At 59.1% G+C, this 24578-nt stretch overlaps 2 protein-coding genes and 1 long non-coding RNA gene across 3 annotated transcripts in view; 1 reads left to right on the top strand and 2 right to left on the bottom strand.

Annotated features, from left to right (window-relative positions):
• The window catches only part of MMEL1 (membrane metalloendopeptidase like 1), a 42885-nt gene extending 39793 nt beyond the window's left edge, over positions 1-3092 (bottom strand). The window contains exon 1 of the mRNA XM_073007916.1: positions 1351-3092. Coding sequence (XP_072864017.1) covers positions 1351-1504 — 154 coding nt within the window. The 5' untranslated portion in view covers positions 1505-3092. The remainder of the gene's footprint in view (positions 1-1350) is intronic.
• Positions 727-9659, top strand: LOC140709311 (uncharacterized). The gene is made up of 3 exons (XR_012089825.1): positions 727-927; positions 4577-4751; positions 8617-9659. It is a non-coding gene; the product is annotated as an uncharacterized lncRNA (long non-coding RNA).
• Positions 9660-10114: 455 nt separating this feature from the next.
• Positions 10115-24578, bottom strand: part of TTC34 (tetratricopeptide repeat domain 34) — a 34560-nt gene continuing 20096 nt past the window's right edge. The window contains exons 6-8 of the mRNA XM_073008152.1: positions 14287-14557; positions 13259-13473; positions 10115-10766 (exon numbers count right to left, since the gene is read on the bottom strand). Of these exons, the coding sequence (XP_072864253.1) occupies positions 10239-10766; positions 13259-13473; positions 14287-14557 (1014 nt within the window). The 3' untranslated portion in view covers positions 10115-10238. The remainder of the gene's footprint in view (positions 10767-13258; positions 13474-14286; positions 14558-24578) is intronic.

Genomic DNA, 24578 nt, shown 5'->3' with positions numbered 1-24578 from the left:
CACCGGGCTGGGCAGGGAGGGTCTCTCCAGGAGGGGTGGGCTCAGGCCTCTTGGCATGACCCAGAAGAAGAGAGAGGCCCCCTCCTACCCCACAGCTGAGGGTGTGTGAGGGGTCAGTCCTGTTTTATGAAAGCCTGGAAAGCAGGTGTTTTGAGCCCTGTGGGCTCTGAACAGAGCTTCCCTTGGGCTCTGGGCTCTTCAGGGTGAGTGAGCCTTCCTGTCCCCCACTGCCCAGCGCCCGAGGAGGTCGCAGGGCACCTCTGTCCCAGGGGGAGACCCTAGAGGGCCAGGGATGGCGGTCTGGGCAGCAGTCACACTGCATATGGGCCCTGCCAGGCAGCCCTGGGCAGGGACGCCCCGCACATCCACAGGCAGCTCCCCGTTCTGCTTCACAGACATAGCCTCCCGCAGGGGTGGAGGGGTGGTCCCAGGCAGTGTGGAGGGCTCCAGACATGATGGGACATTCTAGTAACACAGGCTTGGGCGCCCCGTTGTTGGACCTGGGGTGCGAGGTCCGCCGTGAGCTCTGAGTCCAGTACCTGCCACCGTGGGAGCGCCCTGTGCACCTGCCCCGGGGGTGAGCATTGCTCCCCGATGTGTGCACGCTGCCCCGGCTCAGAGGGACCAGGGTTGTGCCTACGGAGGGGCTGGCAGGGGCGGCTGGAAGGTGACCAGGTCTGCAGTGCCTGGGAGGCCATGACCCGAGAGGGGAGAGCAAGAGAGGGATCAGTGTGGACGTGGGGGCGGTGTTCCTGGGACAGCCTGAGGTCCCAGCGAGCAGCCCTGGTCACGCCTCTGTCTCAGTGGGACCCCAGTGTGGTCCCCTCCCGCCGTGGTCCCGTGACCTGACTCGGCCTTGAGCGAGGCGGGGGCTGCAGGACCCTCAGGTCTCTCCGCAGGATGGCAGCGGCGGAGGGCGGCAGCCAGGTGAGCCCGGCCGGCGGGAGGGACACGGAGGCCGGTGGTCCCCAGCCGGGGCTGCGCGGCCAGGCAAGGAGTGGGCGGGCGGAGGGGCGGGGGCCGGGTCTGTGCCCCCCACCGCCGGGAGTCCCGCGGCGGTGGAGGAGGCGGAGGCCGGCGGGTGCGGAGCCGCAGCAGCAGGGCGCGCGAGTCCGGGCTGGGGCAGAGCTTTCTGGAAGGCGCTGCAGGCTCCCTGCAGGTCAGTTTTCCTCCCGCCGCCTCTGAGTCCGCAGCTCGGCCCCGGGAGCCCCTGGGTGCCCAGCGCAGACCCGCCTGCCCCATCTGACGGGCGGGCTCGGGCTGGGGGCAGGCGGACCATGCAGCAGGTGCAGCAGGGCGAGGGCAGAGAGCGGGCGCGGGGACAGGCGGGGGCGGGGCACCCGCACTCACCTCTGCGGTCGGCGTAGAGGACACCCAAGGTCACCAGGGCAGCGGTCACCAGCAGCAGCAGCAGCAGCAGTCCCCCCTCCAGGAAGCCCGGGCGCTTCTGCCCAGCACGGCCGGCGCTCTCCACCATCCCCACGGGGCCTTCGGACTTCCCCATCAGCAGGGCTCTGGACTGGAGAGCACCGCGGAGGAACCTGCAGGCCCAGGGCAGGGGAGAGGGGCGTGGAGCTCCCCGAGCCCGGCCTGAGGCTGGAAGGGCCAGATGCTGGCAGGGAGCGGGCGCTGGGTGCCTTTGGAACACTCTGTTCCCGTCTCCCTCTCCAAGCCCACAACCCTGGGTGACTGGGTCCCGGGACTTTCCACACTATCCCTGGGCCAGAGTCTCTGAGTGCATGGAGGTTCTAGGACTGGGTTGCTCCCAGCTTGGGGTGGCAAGCTGGACCCAGGAGGCTCAGTTCCTGTGCTGTCAAGGGACCTCTGCAGTGGTGCCCGCCTGGGCTGCTCATGCTGGGGATCTTGGAGCTGTGGGCCTGAGCGCTAGGTCAGGGATGCTGTCGGGGAGGCCACTTGGGCTTCTGGGCTCCCAGCCCACCTTTCCTGTTGGAGCCCAGAAGCCAGCGATGGGCGAGACCAGAGCAGTAGGTACCCACACAGGCAGTGACTACGTGGGCCAGGAAGGGACCTGCAGGGCCAGGCAGCCTTGAGCGTCAGCCCTGGCAGCCACCTGGCTGGTGTGCAGCTCTGGTCGTCCCCTGACCTTGCTACCATGGAGGGGACACCTCCTGGAGCCAGGTGGGCAGTGGGCAGCACTTGAAAACACATGGCTGGGGACAGGCAGCTGCTGTAGGCAGGACAGGGAGCTGGGCAGGAAGAGTTGGGGGCACAGGACACGGATTCAGGAGGCTCCCAAGTCTGCGTGCTCCAGTGTGCATGTGAGTACGTGTGTGTGTGAGTGTGAACCTGAGTGTACACATATGTGCAAATGAGTGTGTACATGTGGTTGGGCTGTGCATATGTATGACTGTGTGTGTGCATATGTTCTGGTGTATGACTGTATGCACCACATGTGCATGTGTTCTGGTGTGTGCATGTGCATGACTATACATGAGTGTGAACGTGTGCGTGTGCTCTGGTGTGTGCATGTGTGTGTGTGCACGTATGTGCTCTCATGTGTGTGGGTACTCTCATGTATGCATATGTGTGACTGTGCACATGTGTGCGTGTGCTCCCGTGTGTGTGTGTGCATGATGGTGTGTGTGGATATGCATGTGTGTGTACTCTTATCTGTGCATGTGTGTGTGCACGTGTGTGCATGTGCTTTTGTGTGTGCAAGTGACTGCGTGAGTGTGCACGTGTGTGCGTGTATGCTCGTGCGTGTGTGTCCATGATTGTGTGGATATGCATGTATGTGTGTGTACTCTCGTGTGTTCATGTGTGTCTCTGTGTGTGAGTGCATGTGCGTGCGTGTGCTCTCGTGTGTGCATGTGCATGATTGTGTGTGGATATGCACATGCGTGTGTGTGCTCTGGTGTGTGGCTGTGCGTGTGTGTGTGTGAGCGTGCACATATGTGAGCAGATGCATGGATATGCACATCCCTCGCCGGCACTCAGAGCCCTGCTAGGAAGCTGCCCGGCCCTGGGGAAGCGGTTGGGTGCTTGGGGCTTCCAGCACTTTCAGTCACCACACACAATCACACACCTGCTGTGCCGAGCCCCAGGCCTAACCCTGTACCAGGAAGGGCGGATAATGGGGGAGCAGCAAAAGGAAACCAGGCCCAGTCCTGCCTGCGGGAGGGTCAGGGACTGGCTGCTGAGACTGCCAGCACCTGGGCTAAATGTGCTTCCGCCCCCCTATACCCCACCCACGCCCTTCTGTGGGGCCTTGCCTGAGTTCTGTCCCTGACTCCCGGAGGGATTCTAGACATCCCTTAGCCTGTCTGGGCAACACCCTGCAAAGGTGGCACGGCTAGCTCATTTCGGCGACTCTTCCAGGGCTCCCTGACCTCTGGCTGTGTGAGGAGCTGCGACAGGGACCTCTCCTCCAGGTCCCTCGCTCCTTCCTTCCTGTCCCCTCAACCACCTCTCTCAGTCCCTGGCCCTGTGAACTGCAGCGTTTGTGCAGACGCTTCCTTTGACGGCCTCTGCTGTGCCCCTAGACACCCCTGTCCTGCCAGTGGCTGAAACTGAACTTTGGAGTCATCTGCCTCCCTTGCCTGCCTCCACACCCTGCGCCAGTCCTCAGCCTCCAAGCCCATCTCAGTTGGACCCTTTCTCATTCCTGCCACTCACTGCCTGTTCCAGGGCCCATTACCTCCCCTGAGGGGTCTGTCTCCCCCACTGATCCCCACCACAGGGCCCAGGGGCCTGTAACTAGAGTCAGAGGTCATCGCTCCCTGGCCCCCTGGTAGCGAAACCCTTGGAGGAAGAGCCAGGCCTTGCCCTGATATCAGGACCCTGTCTGGCCCTCCTCCCCCTCTCACTATGCCCTCCCCCTATCCTCAGGCAGGTCCCCCTGGATTTCTCCCCTGACCCTCCGCACCCACTCAGGTGGCCGCCCAGATTCCTGCCAAGTTCCCCTTCCCAGTGGGGCCTCCCTTGGCCCGGTCTTGGGTTCAACATGGGGAGCCTCATCCCCTCCCCTGCTCTGTGTCTCTCCAGGGACTCCTGGCTCCACCTCCACATCCCTTCGCTACTTCTTCAGCCCCCTGAGCTCCATGGGCAGGGGCTCCCTCTGTGGGGGCCGCTTCACCTAGACGGGCAACCCCACCCCAGAGACCTCGGTCAACATCTGTTGAGTGAATGAATGAATGATGAATGAATGGATCAATCATTCGGACAAATCTGAGCTCGGCTTCCGCAAACTTTTTTTTTTTTTTGAGACGGAGTCTCGCTCTGTCGCCCAGGCTGGAGTGCAGTGGCCAGATCTCAGCTCACTGCAAGCTCTGCCTCCCGGGTTTTTACGCCATTCTCCTGCCTCAGCCTCCCGAGTAGCTGGAACTACAGGCGCCCGCCACCTTGCCCAGCTAGTTTTTTGTATTTTTTAGTAGAGACGGGGTTTCACTATTTTAGCCAGGATGGTCTCGACCTCCTGACCTCGTGATCCACCGGTCTCGGCCTCCCAAAGTGCTGGGATTACAAGCTTGAGCCACCGCGCCCGGCCCCGAGAACTTCTTACTTTAATCAGAATTAATGTATCTGTCTTGCTTCCTGAGTTCATTCTGTCCTGCAGGCATCCACAGATGGCTCCATGTGCCCCAAAGGCACACATCAAATAAACACCTTCAAATTGAGCCGAGTACCCAGGGCAGGTGTTGTGTGTCTGCTTAGGCGAAGGCACTGCGGCTCCCTGGGGACACTATTGGCCTCTCCAGGTTACTATGGATGGGGGACAGCGGGTCCTTTGGGTAAGATAAACCATATGCCAGAGGGGGCTGCCTGCCTCGGCACAGGCGCGATGACACACAGGGCACCCCATCCAGCCTCGTGAGAAAGGGGCTGGGCGCTTGGAGAGGGTTTCAAGGCCCAGGAGAGCAGGCCAGGCGCCTCCTTCAGCACAACTCACCTTTGTTCACTCAGGAGTGGCCGTCACCCACAGTCAGGCCCCTGGAGACTGGGACCCAGTGGCTTGGCGTTGGGGTGAGCTGGGCCAAGTGGGTGGATTTCCAGGGACCGGGATGGGAGAGCAGTGGCTTGGGGCTGAGTTGAGGCTGCCTGCAGGCTTCCGGGCCTCCTTTGTGATGCAGGCGTGGGCTCCCTGGAGGCGGTCACTCCTGCCTCAGAGTCAGGAGGTTCCACTGGGAGTGTTGTGGGGGTGGGGGGAGGGGCCAAAGGCAGCTTCTTGGCACCTGGGCTGCCCTGCCTCATGGGTGCCCTTCTCAGGGTCTCTGGCCCCTGCCTCCCAAGCCACCCTCCTCCCTTGCTTCTGTCTCTTGACCTTTCAGTCCAATGGGGCCCCAGGGGCTGCTGAGAGGAAGGCCAGGCCCTTCTCCCACTCCACAGGCTCTGCTCTGCCCCTGACCACCCAGTGAGGGGGTTGCAAAGGCCTCACCCTGGGTGTTCTTTCTTTTCAATCTCCAAGGAGGATGGTGGGTTCTGGGGACCTTGCCAAGGTGCAAGGGGAAGGGGTGGTCCTGAAGGGGGTGGGTGCCGGCTGCCAGGAGGGTCCCACACAGAGAAACTAGCCTGGGCTTGGCTGCTTCCCGCTGCCCACAGAAAACCTGTGAGGTTCAGACCTCAAGCTACAGAGGGTGGGCAGCCCTGGCTGGGGAGCTGGCACTGGCAGACAGCTGTGTGGCTTGTGGGGGTCCTCAGCGATCAGAGTGTGAGCCCTGCACCCAGCCCTGCTTGCGGACGGGGGTTCTGGGCAGAGCAGGCTCTTTCTGATTCTCCAGGCCTGATGAGGTTCATAGCTTCTGTTTCCGAATCCCCAGAATGAGTCCTCCTGCCCAGGCCTTGGGGATGTGTCAGGGCATCTGGGCGGGGCTGGGCCACAGAGCTAGGGGTCCCATGGCAAACTGCTCCTCACGGCCGCCCTGGCCAGATCGCCCACGCTGGGTGCTGTTGGAAGCTTTGTCTATGGCCCTTTAGGTTGGCCAGGCCCTGGGAGGAGAAAGGCTTTGAGCTGCAGCCAGGCTGGGATCAGATCCCAGACACCACCCTGAGCCAGGGAGGTCTCTCCCTGGTGCCTGCTGGCTGTCCTGGCAGCCCCCTGCCATCCAGCCCAGCAACCAGTCCAGGAGCTGCAGTCTGGCCTCAGGCTGCCTGGGCTGCTGGCCCAAATGGAAACAAGGTCAAGGCCAGCCAAGCAAGAAGCTGGGACCACCCTTTCTGGGGAGCTGGGAGTGGGCCAGGGTCCAGCCTGGCTGGAGGCTCCTGCCCTGGGGAGAGGCCAGAGCCCTTCCAAGCCCACCTGCCTGACAGCCCTGGTGCCAGCAGGCCCTTTCTGGATGTCACAGTGTTCTTGTCTCTAAGGTACAAAGCCACAGAGGGAGAAACAGACGCAGGAGTCTGGCCTGTTCTCAGCAGGGGCTCCCTGGACTCTGAACCCCCCGAGGTCGGCCATGTGCATGCTCCTCCTTCCCCAGCCCGAGGCCTGCCCAGCCCAGCAGCCCCCAGCCTGGCCCAAGACCGCCTGGTGACCTGGGCTGCCAGACTTGGGACCTCTTATTCCCGGGTTCTCCCTGCTTCTAGGTGACAGCAGGAGGCTCGGATCCTAGCCTGGCACCTTCCAGACAAGAGAAACTGGGAAAAGAGGCTAAAGGCCAAGGAGGCTGCAGACCCCTAGACCTACCCCAGTCACTGGACACCACAGACTTGCAGGTGCCCGGGGCAGTGCAAACCCAGACCTCCAGAACACCTGCACAGATGACTCTCCCCCGAGACACCCGCACAGACCATCCTCCCAAACACCCACACAGACCGTCCCCCAAACACCCACACAGACCGTCCCCCGAGACACCCACACAGACCATTCCCCCCAGACACCCACACAGACCGTCCCCCAAACACCCACACAGACCGTCCCCCAAACACCCACACAGACCGTCCCCCTAGACACCCGCACAGACCATTCCCCCCAAACACCCACACAGACCGTCCCCCCAGACACCCACACAGACCGTCCCCCCAGACACCCACACAGACTGTCCCCCGAGACACCTGCACAGACCATTCCCCCCAAACACCCACACAGACCGTCCCCCGAGACACCCACACAGACCACCCTCCCCAACACCCACACAGACCATCCCCCCAAACACCCACACAGACCACCCTCCCAAACACCCACACAGACTGTCCCCCAAACACCCACACAGACCGTCCCCCGAGACACCCACACAGACCATTCCCCCCAAACACCCACACAGACCGTCCCCCGAGACACCCGCACAGACCACCCTCCCAAACACCCACACAGACCACCCCCGCAAACACCCACACAGACCATCCCCCCAGACACCCACACAGACCGTCCCCCCAGACACCCACACAGACCATCCCCCCAGACACCCACACAGACCATCCACCCAGATACCCACACAGACCATCTCCCCAGACACCCACACAGACCATTCACCCAGACACCCACACAGACCATCCACCCAGACACCCACACAGACCATCCCCCGCAAATACCTGCATAGATAGTCCCCCACCAGACACCTGCATAGCCAGAGCCCAGCACCCCAGAGGTGGACATTAATCTCATCTCCTAGGGAGATTGGGGGAAAATGGGTGTTCCCTGCCTGTCCTGCTCTCAGGGTAGCTTGTGGGATGTGGAGATCCGGAGAGAAGCCCTGGCTCAGGGATCCAAGGAGGCAGGTGGGACGGGGGTCAGGGAAGTGCTTCCTGTAGCAGCCCTGGGGCCAGGGTGTGCCTCAAGGGCACTAGCCTTTGTCCACACTGCTGCGGGGCTGCCCTCACCCAGGTTGCTGTGTCCACCCTGCCGTGGGGGCTGCCCTCAGGCCCTGGAGATGCTTGCCTGTGACTGCCCCACACTCTCAGGCTGGGCTACTGGTGGCAGGTCCTGTGCTCTGGTGCAGCCCAGACATGCCCAACAGGCATTTCCTCTGCCCACTGGGAGCAGGGCCTCTCCCCTAAGTCTGCCCAGCTATGCTCTGGGCAGGAATGAGGAGCCCCACTTAGAGAAGACGCACAGGTCGGAAGAGGCTCACCAGCATTTCTGAGGCACACTGGGTGCTGGGACGACAGCCGGGCCTCTAGGGTCCCCACCTTTCTTGCCAGCTGCCTCCTGAAGTCAGGCCCTGTGTATCCAGGACAGGAGGGAAGGGGCCCGGTGGTCCCGCTGCCCCAGAATCTGTCATTGAGCCACCAACCCATCCCTCGTAGCTGGAGCCTCTGCCCCCTCACTTGTGAACTACAATAAATCAGAGACAGGTCTCAGTCAATTTGGGAAGTTTATTTTGCCAAAATTAAGGATGCACGCCTGTGCCACAGCCTCAGGAGGTCCTGACAACATGTGCCCAAGGTGGTCAGAGCACAGCTTGGTTTCATACATTTTAGGAAGACATGAGACATCAATCAACATACATAACATGGAGTTACACTCTTGAGTTTCTGATGAGCCTTTCCAAAGAAGGCAATCAGATATGCATCTATCTCAGGGAGCAAGGGAATGACTTTGAATGGAATGGGAGGCAGGCTTGCGCTAAGCAGTTCCCAGCTTGACTTTTCCCTTTAGCTTAGTGATTTTTGGGCCCCAAGATTTATTTTCCTTTCACTCTCCTAAAAAGAGGCTTTTTTTTTTAGATTTATCGCAGAGTTGAATAAGAGAGAATGGCACAGGTGTGGTCAAGATTCACCTGGGAGAGGAAGGGGGCAGGGGCAGAGGAGTGTGGCCACCTGAGCTGAGAGGCTGTGTGGCAGGTGACCATTGTCACCAGTGTCACTGGCCAGGTCACCTGTCTGAATTTTGTGGTTGCAACCTCCATGATCCCCTAGAGCTGATGACAAATGCAAGTGCCCAGGAGGAGAGAGAAGCCAGGACGGGGGTGGTGGCCTTGTCTCCCCAGGGTGAAGTCAGGCAGGGCTCGGGGGCACGCTTTGCATCAAGCCAGCCCGCCCAGCTTGTCTCTCACCCATGGCCACGAGAGAAAGCCCTGGGCTGAGGCCTCAGTCTGTGACACTCACAGTGATGGGCAAAGGCTGGCCGCCTCTGCCCCGCCCAGAAGTCCCCGAGCTCACTGGCAGCTGCAAGGCCTGGGGACGTTTAACCCACGTATAGGAACAAGCTGTTCTCTCGCTCTGTGGAAGCACTGATACCTTCCAGCAGCTTTGGGAGACAAGTCTGGTGGGAGCCTGGGGACTGTGCTCATCAGGGCCCCTCGGTGGTCCCTCTGCTTGGAAGGGAGGGGCCTGTGGAGGAGGGAAGGAGTTTACCCCCAGCGCACTGGGTTCTTGATGAAGGACCCCCATGAAAAGCACCCTGAAAGGTCAGCTTGGGGTATGGGCTGACTGGGCCCATTTGGGAGCTCTGTCTCTGGGGAGGGTCCAGGCTCTACTGGAAGCCAGCCCCAGGCTCAGGCCAGGGTCCAAGCAAAATGCAGCTTCACAGCCAAGGAAGGGCTTCTGGGGCTGGTACCGTCTCCCCAAAGGCCCCAGGAGTCTGGCCTCAATCCTCTCCAACCTGATCCCAGACCAGGGACAAGACCTGGGGCTGCTGCTTCAAGGTCTGAGCCCCAGGTGTGGGCCAAGAGGGCCCCAACTTCCGGGATGAGGTTGCTGGTGGTAGAAGGGAATGTGACGCTTCTAGGATGGTCCCTTCATGTAAGTAGGAAGCTGTCCCCTTTCCTTCCCAAGGCAAAAAGGCATGAGGCTGGCTGTCCAACACTGACTCATGCTGGGGTAGGGAAGCAGGGTGTGGGGAGGGCTGGGAAGGGGATGTGGAGAGGGCTGGGAAGGGGGATATGGGGAGGACTGGGAAGGGGGTGTGGGGAGGGCTGGGAACGGGAGGGTTGGGAAAGGGGGTGTGGGAAGGGCTGGGAATTGGGGTGTGAGGAGGGCTGGGAAGGGGGTGTGGGGAGGGCTGGGAAGGGGGTGTGGGGAGGGCTGAGAAGGGGGATTTGGGGAGGGTTGGGAAGGGGGATGTGGGGAGGGTTGGGAAGGGGGTGTGGGGAGGGCTGGGAAGGGGGTGTGGGGAGGGTTGGGAAGGGGGGTGTGGGGAGGGCTGGGAAGGGGGGTGTGGGAAGGGCTGGGAAGGGGGTGTGGGGAGGGCTGGGAAGGGGGGTGTGGGGAGGGCTGGGAAGGGGGTGTGGGGAGGGCAAGGCGGGTACCTCCCCGATTTGGGGAGCTGGGTGCACTCCTGGGCCTGGACATTGGGTGCAGGTGCTAGGGTGGGCCTGTGATTAGGGCTGGGAGGGGGTCGGGCCCAGTCACTGGAGCCAGCAGCCTGCGGATGCCTCCCTCCGGATTCTGGCCTTCAGTCTCTTCAAGCCGCGGTGGTCGGGGTCCACCAGGAGGCCACTCTCGGCCGCCGTCCAGGCCTCTGTGTGACACTGCTCTTCCAGGCAGCACTGCCCACGAAGGAGGAACATGCTTGCGGTGGGGCCCCGGCCTGGCTGCTTACGCAGGCTGTTCTGGGCCCAGGTGGGCGCTAGCTTCAGGGCCTGGACAAAGGCCCCTGCGGCGGCTGCCTCATCTCCCAGGCTCAGCAGCAGGCGACCCTGACAGCAGAAATCTTCTGCCCGCCTTGGGAGGTCACTGTCCCCCAGAGTCTCCTGGAGCACATGGTCCAGGTCCCTGAGGGCCCGGCCAAACTCCTGCAGCTCGGCCAGGCAGGTGGCCCGTAGACGCAGGTGACAGGCACTGCTGCCACCGGCCAGGACAGACAGTGAGCAGTAGCCCAGCGCCCGCCTGGGTTGCCCTGCGTCCAGTAGGGTGCCGGCTTCCCAGGCTGCAGCCTGCACAGAGGACACAGAGAGAGGCAGGGAGAGTGGGGTCAGCCTCAGAAGCCCGGCCACCCCTGCCCTGCAGCGTTCTTCTGCAAAGCCAGCCTCTGCTGGCTCCCTGGGTAGGGCAGGGCCCCGGGCTGCACAGGAGCTGCCCGCTGCTTCTGGAGGGGCTGGCTGACCACGGGCAAGGGCAGGAGGGGGGACCCAGGGTAGAGGACCCTTCCCTGTAATTCTCACTGCCCCAGAAGCTGCCAAAGTGCTGTTCTGACCCTTGGAGGTCCAGCGGCAGTCCAAGGCCTGGCATCCTTGCCCACTGCTCTTCTCCCTGGGCCTCGGATCAGGGACCTGGATTTACCTTCTCATGGTCCCCTCCTGGCAGCCCTACTACCCCACCAGCTGGGCCCAGGTTCCCTTGCCTGGGTGACCACAGCAGCCTCCTCCCTCCGTCCCTCTGGGCCAAGTCACCTCTCCAACAGGCCCTCTGAGGTGGCTGCTGCCCAGCCTTTCCACTCTGCCCACCTTCTGAAGGCTGTCCCAGGTCTCAGGGCAGACATGGCCCTTGCCTGGTCTCTGAGCACCCTAGACCCTCCTCCTGGGGCTGCTGGACGGAGGGCACAGCCTCTGCTGTGGGTGGCTGCTGACTAGGCCTGTCTGCGCCCCCACTCCTCCCAGGCACTTTCCTGAACCCACCCAGACCCAATTGCCTCATCTGTGACCCAGTTTCTTCAGAGTCAACCACGACCAGAAATCCGCTTGCCTCACTGGGCTCCTCCTCTGCTCAAGAACCTGCAAGGGCTCCCCACCGCCTGAGGAACACGCCACGGTGCAGGCCCCGCCTTTCTCGCTGGCCCTGCCTCTCTTCCAGCAGCCAGGCGGTCCTCCACGCTCCCTCCCGCGAGGAGCGCAGCGCACTCAGGACCCCGCCGGGCGCGGCTGCAGGGCGTGAAGCCCAGGTCCATGCCCAGGGTCCGTGCTGGGGGGTGAGGGGGTCCCACGGCCCCGGCTTTGCTGCTGGGCTCCCGCGGGGCACAGTGTGGCCTCTTCTGCCAGCTGTGAGCGGCGCTGAGCAAGGCAGGGGCTCGAACCCACGTCCCTGGCCTGCTGTGCGGCCCGCGGGACCGCCCCTCTCCGGGCCGAGGCACCTGATCCCCCCGCCCCCGACACGTAGCTCACGGCCCGGGATGGTCGCGAAGCCTCGGTCCGCACAGGCCCCGCACATTTGGGCCAGGTCCATGGCAGCAGGAGGGCGCGGCCCCGAGCAGCTGTCGGACCCCGGGAGTGCCCGGGGCCGCCCCCACGGGGAAGGGGGCTCAATCTGACCCCAGATGCCCCTGATCCCGCGGCTCGGGCCGCGCAGGCGCAGTGCCACCCGGAGGGGTCCGCCTGCCGGGGGACCGGGCGCAGGAAGCGGGGCGAAACCGCTCACTTCCGGGTCGGTCCGCGTCTCCAGGCAACCATTTCGCGTCCCGCAGATTCTCGCCTCGGCCAGGAGCCACCTCCTGGCGCCGCCGCCCAGCCCCAGTCTGCAGCCTCGGAGACCCCTGCCCAGCCCCGCCTCCGGGCTCCGTGACCCCCGCCCAGGAGACCCCATCTAGCCGCCGCCTCTGGGCTCCAGGACCATGGCCCCAGCCAGGCTTCCCGCCCCCTGCCATGCCCTCCTTCCAGCTCGAAGACCCCAGCACAGCCCCCTCCTCCTGGCTCCGAAACCCCCCGTCCCTCTGGGAGCTCTGAGACCCCCAGCCCGGCCGTCTCCTCCAGGTCCCGGTAACCCGATCTCAGCCTTGCTCTTCAGCCCAGAGCGGCGGCGCCCCCTCCGCATCACCGAACTGCCCCTTAAACACTGGTGTAGCCCAGACCCCGCCATGAGATCCCTCTGTTCTTCCTAGCGTGGTTTCTGTTTTCCTAAGTGGCCCCCGAGTGCTAGAACCCGCTGGTGTCAGGAAGCATTAAAGAGGTGAAATCCTATCCAGGCCCCACCGGGGTGTAGTTCTGAGTGTCTGGGACCCCAAAGCCTGCCTTGCCCCCACGTGCCTTTTCCCGGCCTGCCTTGCCCCCACGTGCCTTTTCCCTGCCTGCCTTGCCCCCACGTGGCTTTTCCCGGCCTGCCTTGCCCCCACGTGGCTTTTCCCGGCCTGCCTTGCCCCCACGTGCCTTCTCCAGGCCTGCCTTGGGCTTGGGGTGGGCTTCCTGCCAGGGAAGGTGCCCCTGGCTGGCTTGGTCTGGCCCTGAGGGCAAGGTCCCCTTCCCTCTCTTGCACCCAAGTCACCTGTGGCTTATACATCCCATACAAAGAGGCTGAGAAGTCAGTGGGGTTGTAGGGCCAAGATGGCCAGAGACTGTCTTCCTGGGGCAGAACTGGGTGTCTCTCACCCCACCCCAAACCCAACTGAAAACCCAACCGCAGAGACTGAAGAAGGGCTGCCCGGGTGGACGGCCCAGGGGTCTCATGCCTGTGTGCTGGGGAAGGTTGGCGTGGGAGATCCGTGGGGTTCTTTGTGCACCTGGGCAAGGCTCTGCCGCTCTGAGGCCTGCAGAAGATGCAGCAGGCAGCTGAGATCTGGGGCATCCACCTCGGCCAGGCCCTGCAGGTCCCGTGCAGCCGCTGGCACGTCTCCCTTCTTGAGCCGGAGCAGGCCCAGCCGGGCCCGGGCTGCCTCTGACGTTGGGGCAGGGTGCAGGGCTTTTTCCAGGTGGGTGCCAGCCTCCTCATAGCTGCCTGTCAGGGATTCAGGAGGGACAGTCCGTGTGTGGAGTGGGGCAGAGGTGCAAGAGAGCTCAGACTTGCTGGCCGCTCCTTCCCTGCCCTATGCTGGCTTGCAGGGAGGTGATGATGGCTCAGCCCCAGGAAGAAGGAGCTGGGAGCAGAGGTGCACCATGATTCCAGGCAGGTCACAGGGACTCACCTCTGACCCCACTCCACGATGCTGAGCCCCCTCACCATGGACACTACAAGGGGCTGCTTTCTCTCCCGAGCAACTAGAGGCAAACCCTGGGCCTGCTGGTGCAGACTAGCATGCGGGGAGCAGCCCTGGAGTCCCTGAAGCCCTTGGTGGGCAAATGCAGACTGCAGAGAGAGCTTGCCTTGGGAATTAGCGGTGAAATGGTTTCCACATCACCAGGGGGATGTGGAAATCTGCAGGAAAGGCCTGCATGTTGGCACATGGGGCTTATGACAGTTCCTCCTGGAACAGGGCCTGGCATCCCATGGGTGCCTGATAAACAACAGCTGGAGGTGTGTGAATCAATGAGGGGGCTCAGGGTCCGAGACCATTTATGGACCAAGATCATGCCTCAGTTTCTCCTCCATTGCAAGCAAAGAGCCAGCCGGGTAAAGAGAGGAGAGCCTTTTGAACACCAGGCCTCACACAGGGAGCAGGGCCAGAGGTCACGGGATTTGGGGTGGAAGGGACCTTGGAAGCTATTGTGGTCCACATCTCTTTCTTCCATTTTATAGAAAAGGATACAGAGGTCAGAGGAGCAGGGACAGAAGCCCAGACCCTGTGTTTCCCACCTTGGGGCTGCCACATACCCTGTGCCATGAGAATGTCCACCAGGAGGAGGTGCCAGTCCAGTTGCCCCGCATCGATTTTGATCAGTGCCTGCCCCACAGCAAGGAGGCCTTGGGTGTCCTCGTCCTCGAGAGGGGCCCCAGTGTCCAGCAGCTGGCTCAGAAGGGCCCGGCAGCGGGAGTAGAGGCCCTGTGTGATGAGAGCCTGGGCTTCCGGCTTCAGAGAGCGGAGCTCAGGGACCACGGTCCCGGTGCTGAGCTTCAGAGCAGAGAGGATGTCGTCTACGGCTTCCTGCAAGGTGGGAGGGTGGGCGGGTGCAGAGTTGTCCTAGGTGGAGAGACTGGGTGGAGGGTCAGAGTAGGAGGGCTGGCTCTGTCTTTCTCATTCCCTGATCTTCTCCTTGGGGTCCTAGAGGGTCTGAACATCCAGCTTCCTGCCCCTTCCTGCTTTCCTGTGGCTGCAGCCTCCTACCATCCCTCCTGATTCTGGTTAGCATTTGAAAGGACCCAGCTCGCTGACCTTGACCCTGAAAGTTGTCAGGCCCAGAACCCCTTTTCTGAGGCCAAATGCTGCTAATTTCCGTCTCCTGAGGCTACCTGCGGTCTGCGAGCCCTCCCTGGGTCCCTCGCTCTCCCAGCTTGTGGCTGGCTCCCTCCACGCCTGTCCCTCCCCACAGAGGCATCTGTCACCTCCCAGCAGGGGATGCTGCATCTCCGTGGGTATCCGGGTGCTCCTCCCAGTGCGTGTGGCCTTGGGGACGCCGGAAGTGTAGAAACCCCCGTTACTGCCGTCCCACAACTCCCAGGAGTGGCGGAAGGAGGGTGCCCAGCCCATCTGGTGCACAATACAAGGCAGGACACAGGGTGGCAGCCAGTTGGGGCAGAGGTCAGAGGTCTGCCAAGGGAGAGATGAGGGTGGAGCCGGCCAAGGCACACCCTGAGGGAGAGCCTGCAGGATGCAGAAGTGAACTTGGGCTGGTGCCTGAGGCTGGTGGGCACATGGGTAGGAGAGCCGAGCACTGGGCATGCCATCTGGAGGCAGGGAGGGAGAAGAGGTTTGCAGAGGCCCTGACCACAGACGGGAAGCCAGGGCAGAGGCTGGGCCTGTTCAGGGGAGTGCTGGTGATCAGTGGATTGATCAGGATAAGTCATTTGCATCTGACCTTTGACCTGGCCATCAGCAGGGGACCACTAGAGCCTCTTCAAGGCTGTCCTTCTCTTGGTTCTCCAGGTGTCCTATTTGCTTGTTTGCTTGTATCTTTCTTTCTTGTTTTTTTAATTTTTATTTGTATTTTGAGATGGAGTCTTGCTGTGTCACCCAGGCTGGAGTGCAGTGGTACAATCTTGGCTCACTGCAACCTCCACCTCCCAGGTTCAAGCAATTCTCCTGCCTCAGCCTCCTGAGTAGCTGGGATTACAGGTGTACCACCACCATGCCCAGCTAATTTTTGTGTTTTTAATAGAGACGGGGTTTCACCATGTTGTCCAGGCTGGTCTCGAACTCCTGATCTCAAGTGATCCACCTGCCTCGGCCTCCCAAAGTGCTGGGATTACAGGTGTGAGCCACTGCACCTGGCCCTAACTATGCCTCTTTATATTATCTTTCTAGCAATTGCCTTGCAGATTACAATACGTAGCCTTACAGCTATGAACAAGTCCCCAGCTCCCAGGTGAGCACCCTACCACAGTCTATGTACAGTTGATATGGTGCCACTTTACCTAAAATGTGAGATCCTCATAGCAGTAACTTCCATTATCCCACAGTTTGTGTTATTGTTGTCATACACTGAGTAATACATTTCCTCATGTAGTGCATTATTTCAAGTCAATTAATTATATGTATATTTTGAGACAGGGTCTCTCTCTGTTGCCCAGACTGGAGTGCAGTGGTGTGATCTTGGTTCACTGCGACCTTGAACTCCTGGGTTTAAGTGATCCTCCCACTTCTGCCTCCTGAGTAGCTGGGACCACAGGTGCATGCCACCATACCCAGCTAATTTTAAAAACTTTTTGTAGAAATGGGGTCTTGATATATTGCTTAGGCTGGTATCAAACTCCTGGTCTCAAGCAATCCTCCCACCTTGGCCTCCCAAAGTGCTGGGATTACAGGTGTGAGCCACCACACCAAGCCTATTTTTAATTTAGATAGCTTTGTTCAAAGCAATTAAAAGAAGAAATAAATACATCCTTTTGTATTTGCAGATGCTTTTCATTTCTTCCAGCAGAGAATTTCTATCAGGCATCCGTTCTCTTCAATTTCACCACCTTCCCTCAGGATCTGCTATGGTACCGTTCAATGATGACGGATCTCTCAGCTTCCATTTGTGTAACGGGTCTTTAATTTCACCGTCGTTTCTGAAGGACATTTTAACAATATGGGTAATTCTGGGTCGGTACTTTTTTCTTTTAGTGCCTTAAAGATGCTGTCCCACTGTCTTCTGGATTCCATTGTTTCCGGGACAAATCTGCTGTCACTCACATTGTTGTATGTCATTTACTCACTCCTCTGGTTGCTTTTAAGATGTTCTCTTTATCTATTGTTTTCAGGAACTTGACCAAGATGTGCCTTCTTAGGGGTGGTTCTCTTTGTGCTTTTCCTCTCAGGATTTGTTGAGCGTCTTGGGAATTTTTCTGCTGTTATTTCTTCATGTACCTGTGTATATTTGCCCCATTCATTCTCCGTATCCTCTGGGAGTCCAATCACACGTATGCTAGATGGCCTGAAATTGTCCCACTGGTTGCTGAAGTTTTCTTCATTTATTTTTTTAATTTTTAAAAATTTTTTAGAAGTCAGGTGCAGTGGCTCACACCTGTAATCCCAGCACACTGGGAGGCCGAGGCGGGTGGATCCAGAGGTCAGGAGATCGAGACCATCCTGGCCAAGATGGTGAAACCTCGTCTCTACTAAAAATATAATAAAAATACAAAAATTAGCTGGGCGTGGGGGCACATGCCTGTCATCCCAGCTACTCAGGAGGCTGAGGCAGGAGAATTGGTTGATCCCAAGAGGCAGAGGTTGCAGTGAGCTGAGATTGTGCCACTGCACTCCAACCTAGGCGACAGAGTGAGACTCCATTTCGTCTAAAAAAAAAATTTCTTTTTTTTGTTTTTTGAGAGAGAGTCTCACTCTGTCACCCAGGCTGGTCTCAAACTCCTGGGCTTAAGTGATGCTGCCACTTCACCCTCCCAAAGTACCGGAATTACAGGTGTGAGTCATGATGCTCAGTTCAGCTCTCATCATTTGAAAGGGAGTTTTGTTTTGTTTTTTTTTCCCTGCTGTTCCTTAGATTGGATAATTTTCTTTGGTCTATCCTCGAGTTCACTAGTCCTGCTTTGGCAGTTTCCGATCTGCTGATATGCCTTCCTAGTGAGTTTTTAATTCCAGATATTCTGCTTTTCAGCTCTAGGATCTCCACTTGATTATTACTTTTTTTTTTTTTTTTTTGCATTCCTCTACTACAATTCTCCATCAGCTCACTCATTATAGCAAACAGTTCTTTTACATGTTTATGTCACTGCTTTTAAAAGCCCCTGTGTGTAAATTCCAAACATCTAAGCCATCTCTGGGTCTGTTTCTATGAGGTGCTTCTTCTCTTATGATTGGTCCCATTTCCCTGGTTCTCTGCGTGCCTAGCAGTTCTTGGTTTTGTGCTGGGCTCTGTGTCTGGCATGTGGTAGACAGGGCTGTGGTGCTGTCCTGCAAGGGGGCTGATTTCGCTCTGGTGGGCAGGTAGATTACTGGTGGATCATTCTGGCCCTGCCAGACTTTATCTTGTACTTTGTTAGGGAAGGATTATTTTTTGAACTTAGTCCTAAAGTATAATCTTAATTTCAGGGTGTGACCTTTCTGGAGTCTCAACTGAGTGCCCAAGATGTTCAGAAAAGCCTCACTGCACTGGCTGGGTTAGCATTCCCGCATCTCCCAGCCCTGCCTGCCCCTGGTACCCCCATTCAGCTCTTGGCCCCACAACAGGTGGTCACTGCTGGGCAGTTGAGACTTACCCCCTGCCTGTGCAGCCCAGGCTGCAGACAAGGACCTGTGGAGAATTCCATGGACACATAGATACCCCTTCCCCACACAGCTCCTCTCCTCCCCTCTCCTCCATTGCCCTCGATGCAAATTCCAGCCACATAGCAGGCTGGGATGTCAATCTCTGTCCCCACAGCTCAGAAATCCACTGCCGCCCTCCATGGGCACCGGCAGAAATGTCTCCCCAGGCAGGGAACCAGGGTGCGTGGTGCCTGCCTCCTGCGGCCTCCTGTCTCTCAGGGTCGCAGCTCTTTGCTGCCTGTTGTTTGGTGTCTGGAAACATTTGCTCATGCATTATATCCAGTTTATACGGCTGTCAAGAGCCTGGAATGGCACCCTACATCCCCAGGGGAGCGTCTTACAGCCTGGAACAGAACCCCACACCATCGGGGAGCATTGTACAGGCTGGAATGGCATCCACACCCCCAGGTGAATGTGTGACAGCCTGAAACAGCATTCTGCAACCCCAGGTGAGGATTTGACAACCTGGAATAGAACCCCACACCCGCAGGTGAGCATCGGACAGCCTGGAATAGAACCCCACACCCGCAGGTGAACATCGGACACCCTGGAACGGCACCGCACACTCCCGGGTGAACATCGGACAGCCTGGAACGGCACCACACACTCCCGGGTGAGCATCGGACAACCTGGAATAGAACCCCACACCCGCAGGTGAACATCGGACAGCCTGAAACGGCACCGCACACTCCCGGGTGAGCATCGGACAGCCTGGAACGGCACCGCACACTCCCGGGTGAGCATCGGACAGGGTGGAACGGCACCCTTCATGTTCAGGTGAGTATCTGACAGTTTTAAACGGCACCCACACCCCCAGGTGAGCATCTGACAGGCTAGAACGGTATCCCACACCTCCAGGTAAGCACCTGAAAGCCTGGAACAGCAGATCACATGTTCAGGGGAACATTGTAAGCCTGGAATGGCACCGCAATCCCCAGGTGATCATCTCACAGCCTGGAACAGCACCCCGCATCGCCCAGCGAGAATCTGACAGCCTGGAGCAGCACCACCACCCCCAGGTGAGCATCTCACAGCCCGGAAGAGCACCCCACCTCAGGTGAGCATTTGACAGTGTGGAACAGCAAGCACCCACACCCCACAGGTGAGCACCTGACAGCAGGAAAAGCACCCTCCTCCTCGGTGTGCATCAGACAGCCTGGAATGGCATCACCACCCGCAGGTGAGCAGCTGATACCTGGAACGGCACCCCACACTTCCAGGGGAGCATCAGACAACCTGGAACTGCACCCCCAACTTCGTGTGAGCATTTTACAGCCTGAAATGGCATCCATGCCCACAAGTGAGTGTGTAGCAGCCTGAAACAGCACTCTCCAACTCCAGGTGAGCTTGTGACAATCTGGAACAGGACCCCACAACCCCAGGTGAGCATCTCACCGTGTAAAACAGCACCCTCCATCCCCGGGGGATCATTTGACAGCCAAGAATGGCACACCACACACCCAGGTGAGCGTCTGACAGCCTAGAGTGGCACCAGCACACTTAGCTGAGAATCTGACAGCCTGGATCAGCACTTCAACCTTCAGATGAGTGTCTGAGAGCCTGGGACAGCACCCCACACCCCCAGGTGAGCACCTGACAGCAGGAAAAGCATCCTCCTGCCTGGTGTGCATCAGACAGCCTGGAACGGCATCACCACCCGCAGGTGAGCAGCTGATACCTGGAACGGCACCCCACACTTCCAGGTGAGTATGTGACAGCTTGGACCATCACCCCGCACCCCAGGAGAGGATCTGACAGCCTGGGAAGGCACTCCCACACCCAGGTGAGCATCTGAAACCCTACAGCATCACCCCCCACCAACCTTCAGGTGATTATCTCACAGCCCAGAGCAGCACCTTCCACCCCCAGATGAACATCTCACAGCCGGAAAAACACCCTCCGCCGCCAGGTGACCATCAGACAGCCTAGAATGGTACCAGCGCTTAGGTGAGCCTCTGACGGACTCAAACAACCCACACCCTCAGTGAGCAGCTGAGAACCTCAATCGGCACCTTACACTCAGGTGAGCGTCGGAAAGCCTGGAATGGTACCACCGCTTAGGTGAGCCTCTGACGGACTCAAACAACCCACACCTTCAGTGAGCAGCTGAGAACCTCAATCGGCACCTTACACTCAGGTGAGCATCGGAAAGCCTGAAGCAGCACCCCCCACCTCTAAGTGAGCATCTGATGGCCTGGAACAGCGCCCACACCCCCAGCTGAGCATCTGACCGCATGGAATGGCATCCTCACCTCCAGGGAGCATCCGACAGCCTGGAACAGCATTCTCCAGCCCCAGGTGAGTGTCTGACAACCTGGAACAGAACCCCACTCTTCCAGGTGAGGATCCGACAGCATAAAACAGCACCCTCCACCCCCAGGTGAGCATCTGACAGCCGGAAAGGGCAGCGCACACCCCCAGGTGAGCACCAGACAGCGTTGAATGGCTCCCCACACGGCAAAATGAGCCTCTGATGGCCTGGAACAGAACCCCACGTCCCCATGTGAGCATCTGACAGCATGGGACAGCACCCCACACCCCCAGGTGAGCATCTGAATGCCTGGAGCGGCACCCACGCCCCTAGGTGAGCTTCTGTAAACCTGAAACAGCACCCTGCACGCACAGGGGAGCATCTGACAGCCTGGAACGGCTCCCCTACACCCAGGTGTGCACCTGTCAGCCTGAAACAGCACCCTCCACCACCAGATGAGCATCTGACAACTGGAAACTGCACCACACACCCCAAGGTGGGCATCCGATGGCATGGGACGCACCCCCACCCACAGGTGATCTGACTGCCTGGAACAGCACTTCCCCTCAGGTGAGCATCTGACAGCCTGAAACAAACCCAGTGTGAGCCTCTGACAGCACAAAACAGCACCCCAGAGCCCCAGGTGATCATTGGACAGCCAGGAACAACAACCCACATCCCCAGGTAAGCGTCTGACAGCCTAGAACGGCACCTGCACACTTAGGTGAGAATCTGAAAGGCCGATCGACTTTCGAACCTTCGGGTAAGCATCTGACAGCCTACAGCAGCAGTGACCGCACCCAGGTGAGGATGATCCCCTGAGGTTGGGCGTCCCATTCCAGGCTGTCAGATCCTCCCCTGGGGATGGAGGGTGCATTTTAGAGGCTTTTGGATGTTCACATGGGGATGAAGGACGTGTTCCAGGTTATCAGATGCTCACCTGGGAACGCATGGAACAGAACCTCACAACTTCACGTAAGAATCTGACAGGTGGGAGAAAGCTCCCCACCCTCAGGTGAGTACCTGACAGCGTGGAACAGCACCCCACAACTGCAGGTGAGCACCTGACAGCCTGGAACAGCACCCCACAACTGCAGGTGAGCATCTGATAGCCTGGAACAGCACCCTAAAACTTTGGGTGAGGATCTGATAGTTTGGAAGAGCAGTGCCTACCCACAGTTAGCATCTGACAGCACACAGCAGCACCCCCAATCCCCAGGTGACCATCTGGCAGTGTGAAACAGCACCCCACACCCCCAGATGAGCGTCTGAAAGCCTAAAACAAGCCCCTGCCTGAGATGAGCATGTGACAGCCTGGAGCAGCACCACACAACCCCAGGTAAGATTCCGGCAGCATGGAGCAAGACCACTGCCCCCAGGTGAGCATCTGACAGCCTGGGAAAGCACCCTGCTTCCAGGTGAACATCCGATAGCCTGGAACAGAACCCCAGTTCTCTAGGTAAGCATCTGACAGCACAGAACAGCACCCTCACCCCCAGGGGAGCATCTGACAACCTAGAACAGCACCCTCACCCCAAAGTGGGCATCTGGCAGCGTAAAACAGCACCTCTACTGGCAGATGGGCATCCGACAGCTGGGAGCAGCACCCCACAACCCCAGGGGAGTATCTGACAGCCTGGAGCAGCACCCCACACCCCCAGGGAGCATCTGACAGCCGGGAGCAGCACCCCACACCCCCAGGGAGCATCTGACAGCCTGGAGCAGCATCTCACACCCCCAGGGAGCATCTGACAGCCTGGAGCAGCACCTCACACCCCCAGGGGAGCATCTGACAGTGTGGACAAGTCCTGCCTCCAGGTTAGTGTCTGAATTCCTGGAATGTGCGCTGTCCTTTTCCACCAGGTGAGCATCTGACTGTGTGGAAGAAGCACCCCGCATGTTCCCCGGGGTGAAACCAAGGCTCAGAGACAGGACAGGGTTGTTGGCCAAGAGGAGGGGCCTGCTCCTGAGCCCCAGCGCTGACTCAGAGCTCACAGCCTCAAGCCTGTGCCATGTCCTCCTCTCAGGGTGAAGAGGCAGAGGGCATGGGGGAGGCGGAGCATCGGCCCACATCCTGGATGCGCAAGTTCACAGGCATGATGGGGCGAGGGGCTCCTGCTCCTACCATCACTCCCACACGCTAGCCCTCCGACGTCCTGGCTGACTTTCCCTGCCTCTGGTCCTGTGGCCCTGGACAGAGCGGGAGGAAGGCACAGGATCCCATGGTACTCCTTGGAGGAGGTTCCAGCACCTGTAGGCAGGTTTCCAAGGATCCCTTGTGGCCACATCCAGCTGTTAAATGGGCGTGTCCCTGCCAGCCACAGATGTCTGTCCAGTGCAGGAAAGGGCAGGCAGAGAGCCGGCTCCCAGCCCCTAATACATGTCTCCCTCCCTGGGGCCCAGCCTGGCATGGAAGTCAGGCCTGCCAGTGGGCTGGGGGGAAACTTGGTGCCCTGGGCTGGCAGGCTGCCCTGCAGCAGCAGGCATGGCCTCTGGAGCTGTCGTCCTCCTGGCCTCTAGAATTGCTTTTCCTTGCTTCCTGGAACTCCAGCCCGTAAGAAAATCAGAAACCCTGGGAGGCACATTGCCTCTGTGCTGTGCTTTCACCCAGCGAAGCATCAGGGCAGACAGCCAATTTCAACACTGCTCTTGGCTGGAAAGTGCCCTCGTCTCTGGCAGCCTCCAGCGAGAAAGTACAGGGCCCCGGAGCTGTGGCTGCCTCAGGGCAGGTCTCCCTTGTGACAGCCTCTTGTCATGGGCCTGGGAGTGGAACCCTCCCGCCCCTGCCCTGCATCCTGTTGAGTCGACAGCTCAGGCTGGTGCCCAAGACTGTGGCCGGCAGATCACAGGGGACGTCCCTTTTGTCCTGGCTGTTTATAGGCTGGAGGAGCCACTGTTCAGCCACATCTCTCCCGCCCCACCTGCATTCACCGGAGGTAGATGGGAGCACTGTGGGGGGAGACAGGCGGGGGAGACAGGCAGGGGAGGGGCCAGGCAGCACCTGCCACATCCCCAGGGTGCCTCCTCTGATCCCCAGGAGGGGCAGCACCCACCCACCCTCCTCTTTTTCCAATTTGTTTTTATTGTGGTTAAATATACATAACATAACATTTACCATCTTAATTATCTCTATGTGTACAGTGTGGTGGCATTAAATACATTCCTCATGTTGTGTGGCCGTCACCACTATCCCTTTCCAGAACTAGCTCATCTTCCCAAACTGAAACTCTGTCCCCGTTAAATCCGCTCCATTCCCCTCCCCCAATCCCAGGCACCCACCATTCTGGTTTCTGTCTCTGTGATTCAGTGACTCTAGGAACCTCATATAAGGAAATCACACAGTGTTTGTCCTTTTGTGGTGGCTGCTTATTTCACTGAGAACAATGTCCTTGAGGTTCATCCATGTTGTAGTGTGTACCAGGATTCCCTTCCTTTTTAAGGCTGAATAATTCCCCATTGTATGGATAGAACATGTTTGGCTTATCCACCCATCCATCGGTGGACACTTGGTGCCTTCCACATCCAAGCTCTTGTGAACAATGATGCCATCTATGAACATGGTGTACAAATGTCTCTAAAAGACCCTGCCTCCATTTCTTTTGGATGTAGACCCAGATGTGGAATTGCTTGATCATATGGTAGGTCTATTTTTTTTTTTTTTTTGGAGCTGGAGTCTTGCTTTGTCACCCAGGCTGGAATGCAGTGGTGTGATCTTGGCTCACCGCAACTTCTGCCTCCTGGGTTCAAGCAATTCTCCCACCTCAGCCTCCCGAGTAGCTGGAACAATAGGCACGCGCCATCACACCTGGCTAATTTTTGTATTTTTATTAGAGAAGGGGTTTCACTGTGTTAGCCAGGACGGTCTTGATCTCCTGACCTTGTGATCTGCCTGCCTTGGCCTCTCAAAGTGCTGGGATGACAGGTGTGAGCCACCACACCCAGCTGGTAGTTCTATTTTTAGCTTTTGGGGAAATGGCAATCCTGTTTTCCATAGCTGTTGCCCCATTTTAC

This window comes from Chlorocebus sabaeus, chromosome 20 (genome assembly GCF_047675955.1).
Source record: "Chlorocebus sabaeus isolate Y175 chromosome 20, mChlSab1.0.hap1, whole genome shotgun sequence".
In the NCBI taxonomy this organism is placed as follows: Eukaryota; Metazoa; Chordata; class Mammalia; order Primates; family Cercopithecidae; genus Chlorocebus; species Chlorocebus sabaeus.
The sequence above is the reverse complement of the archived record's forward strand: the minus strand, read 5'-3'. Positions and strand labels throughout refer to the sequence as shown.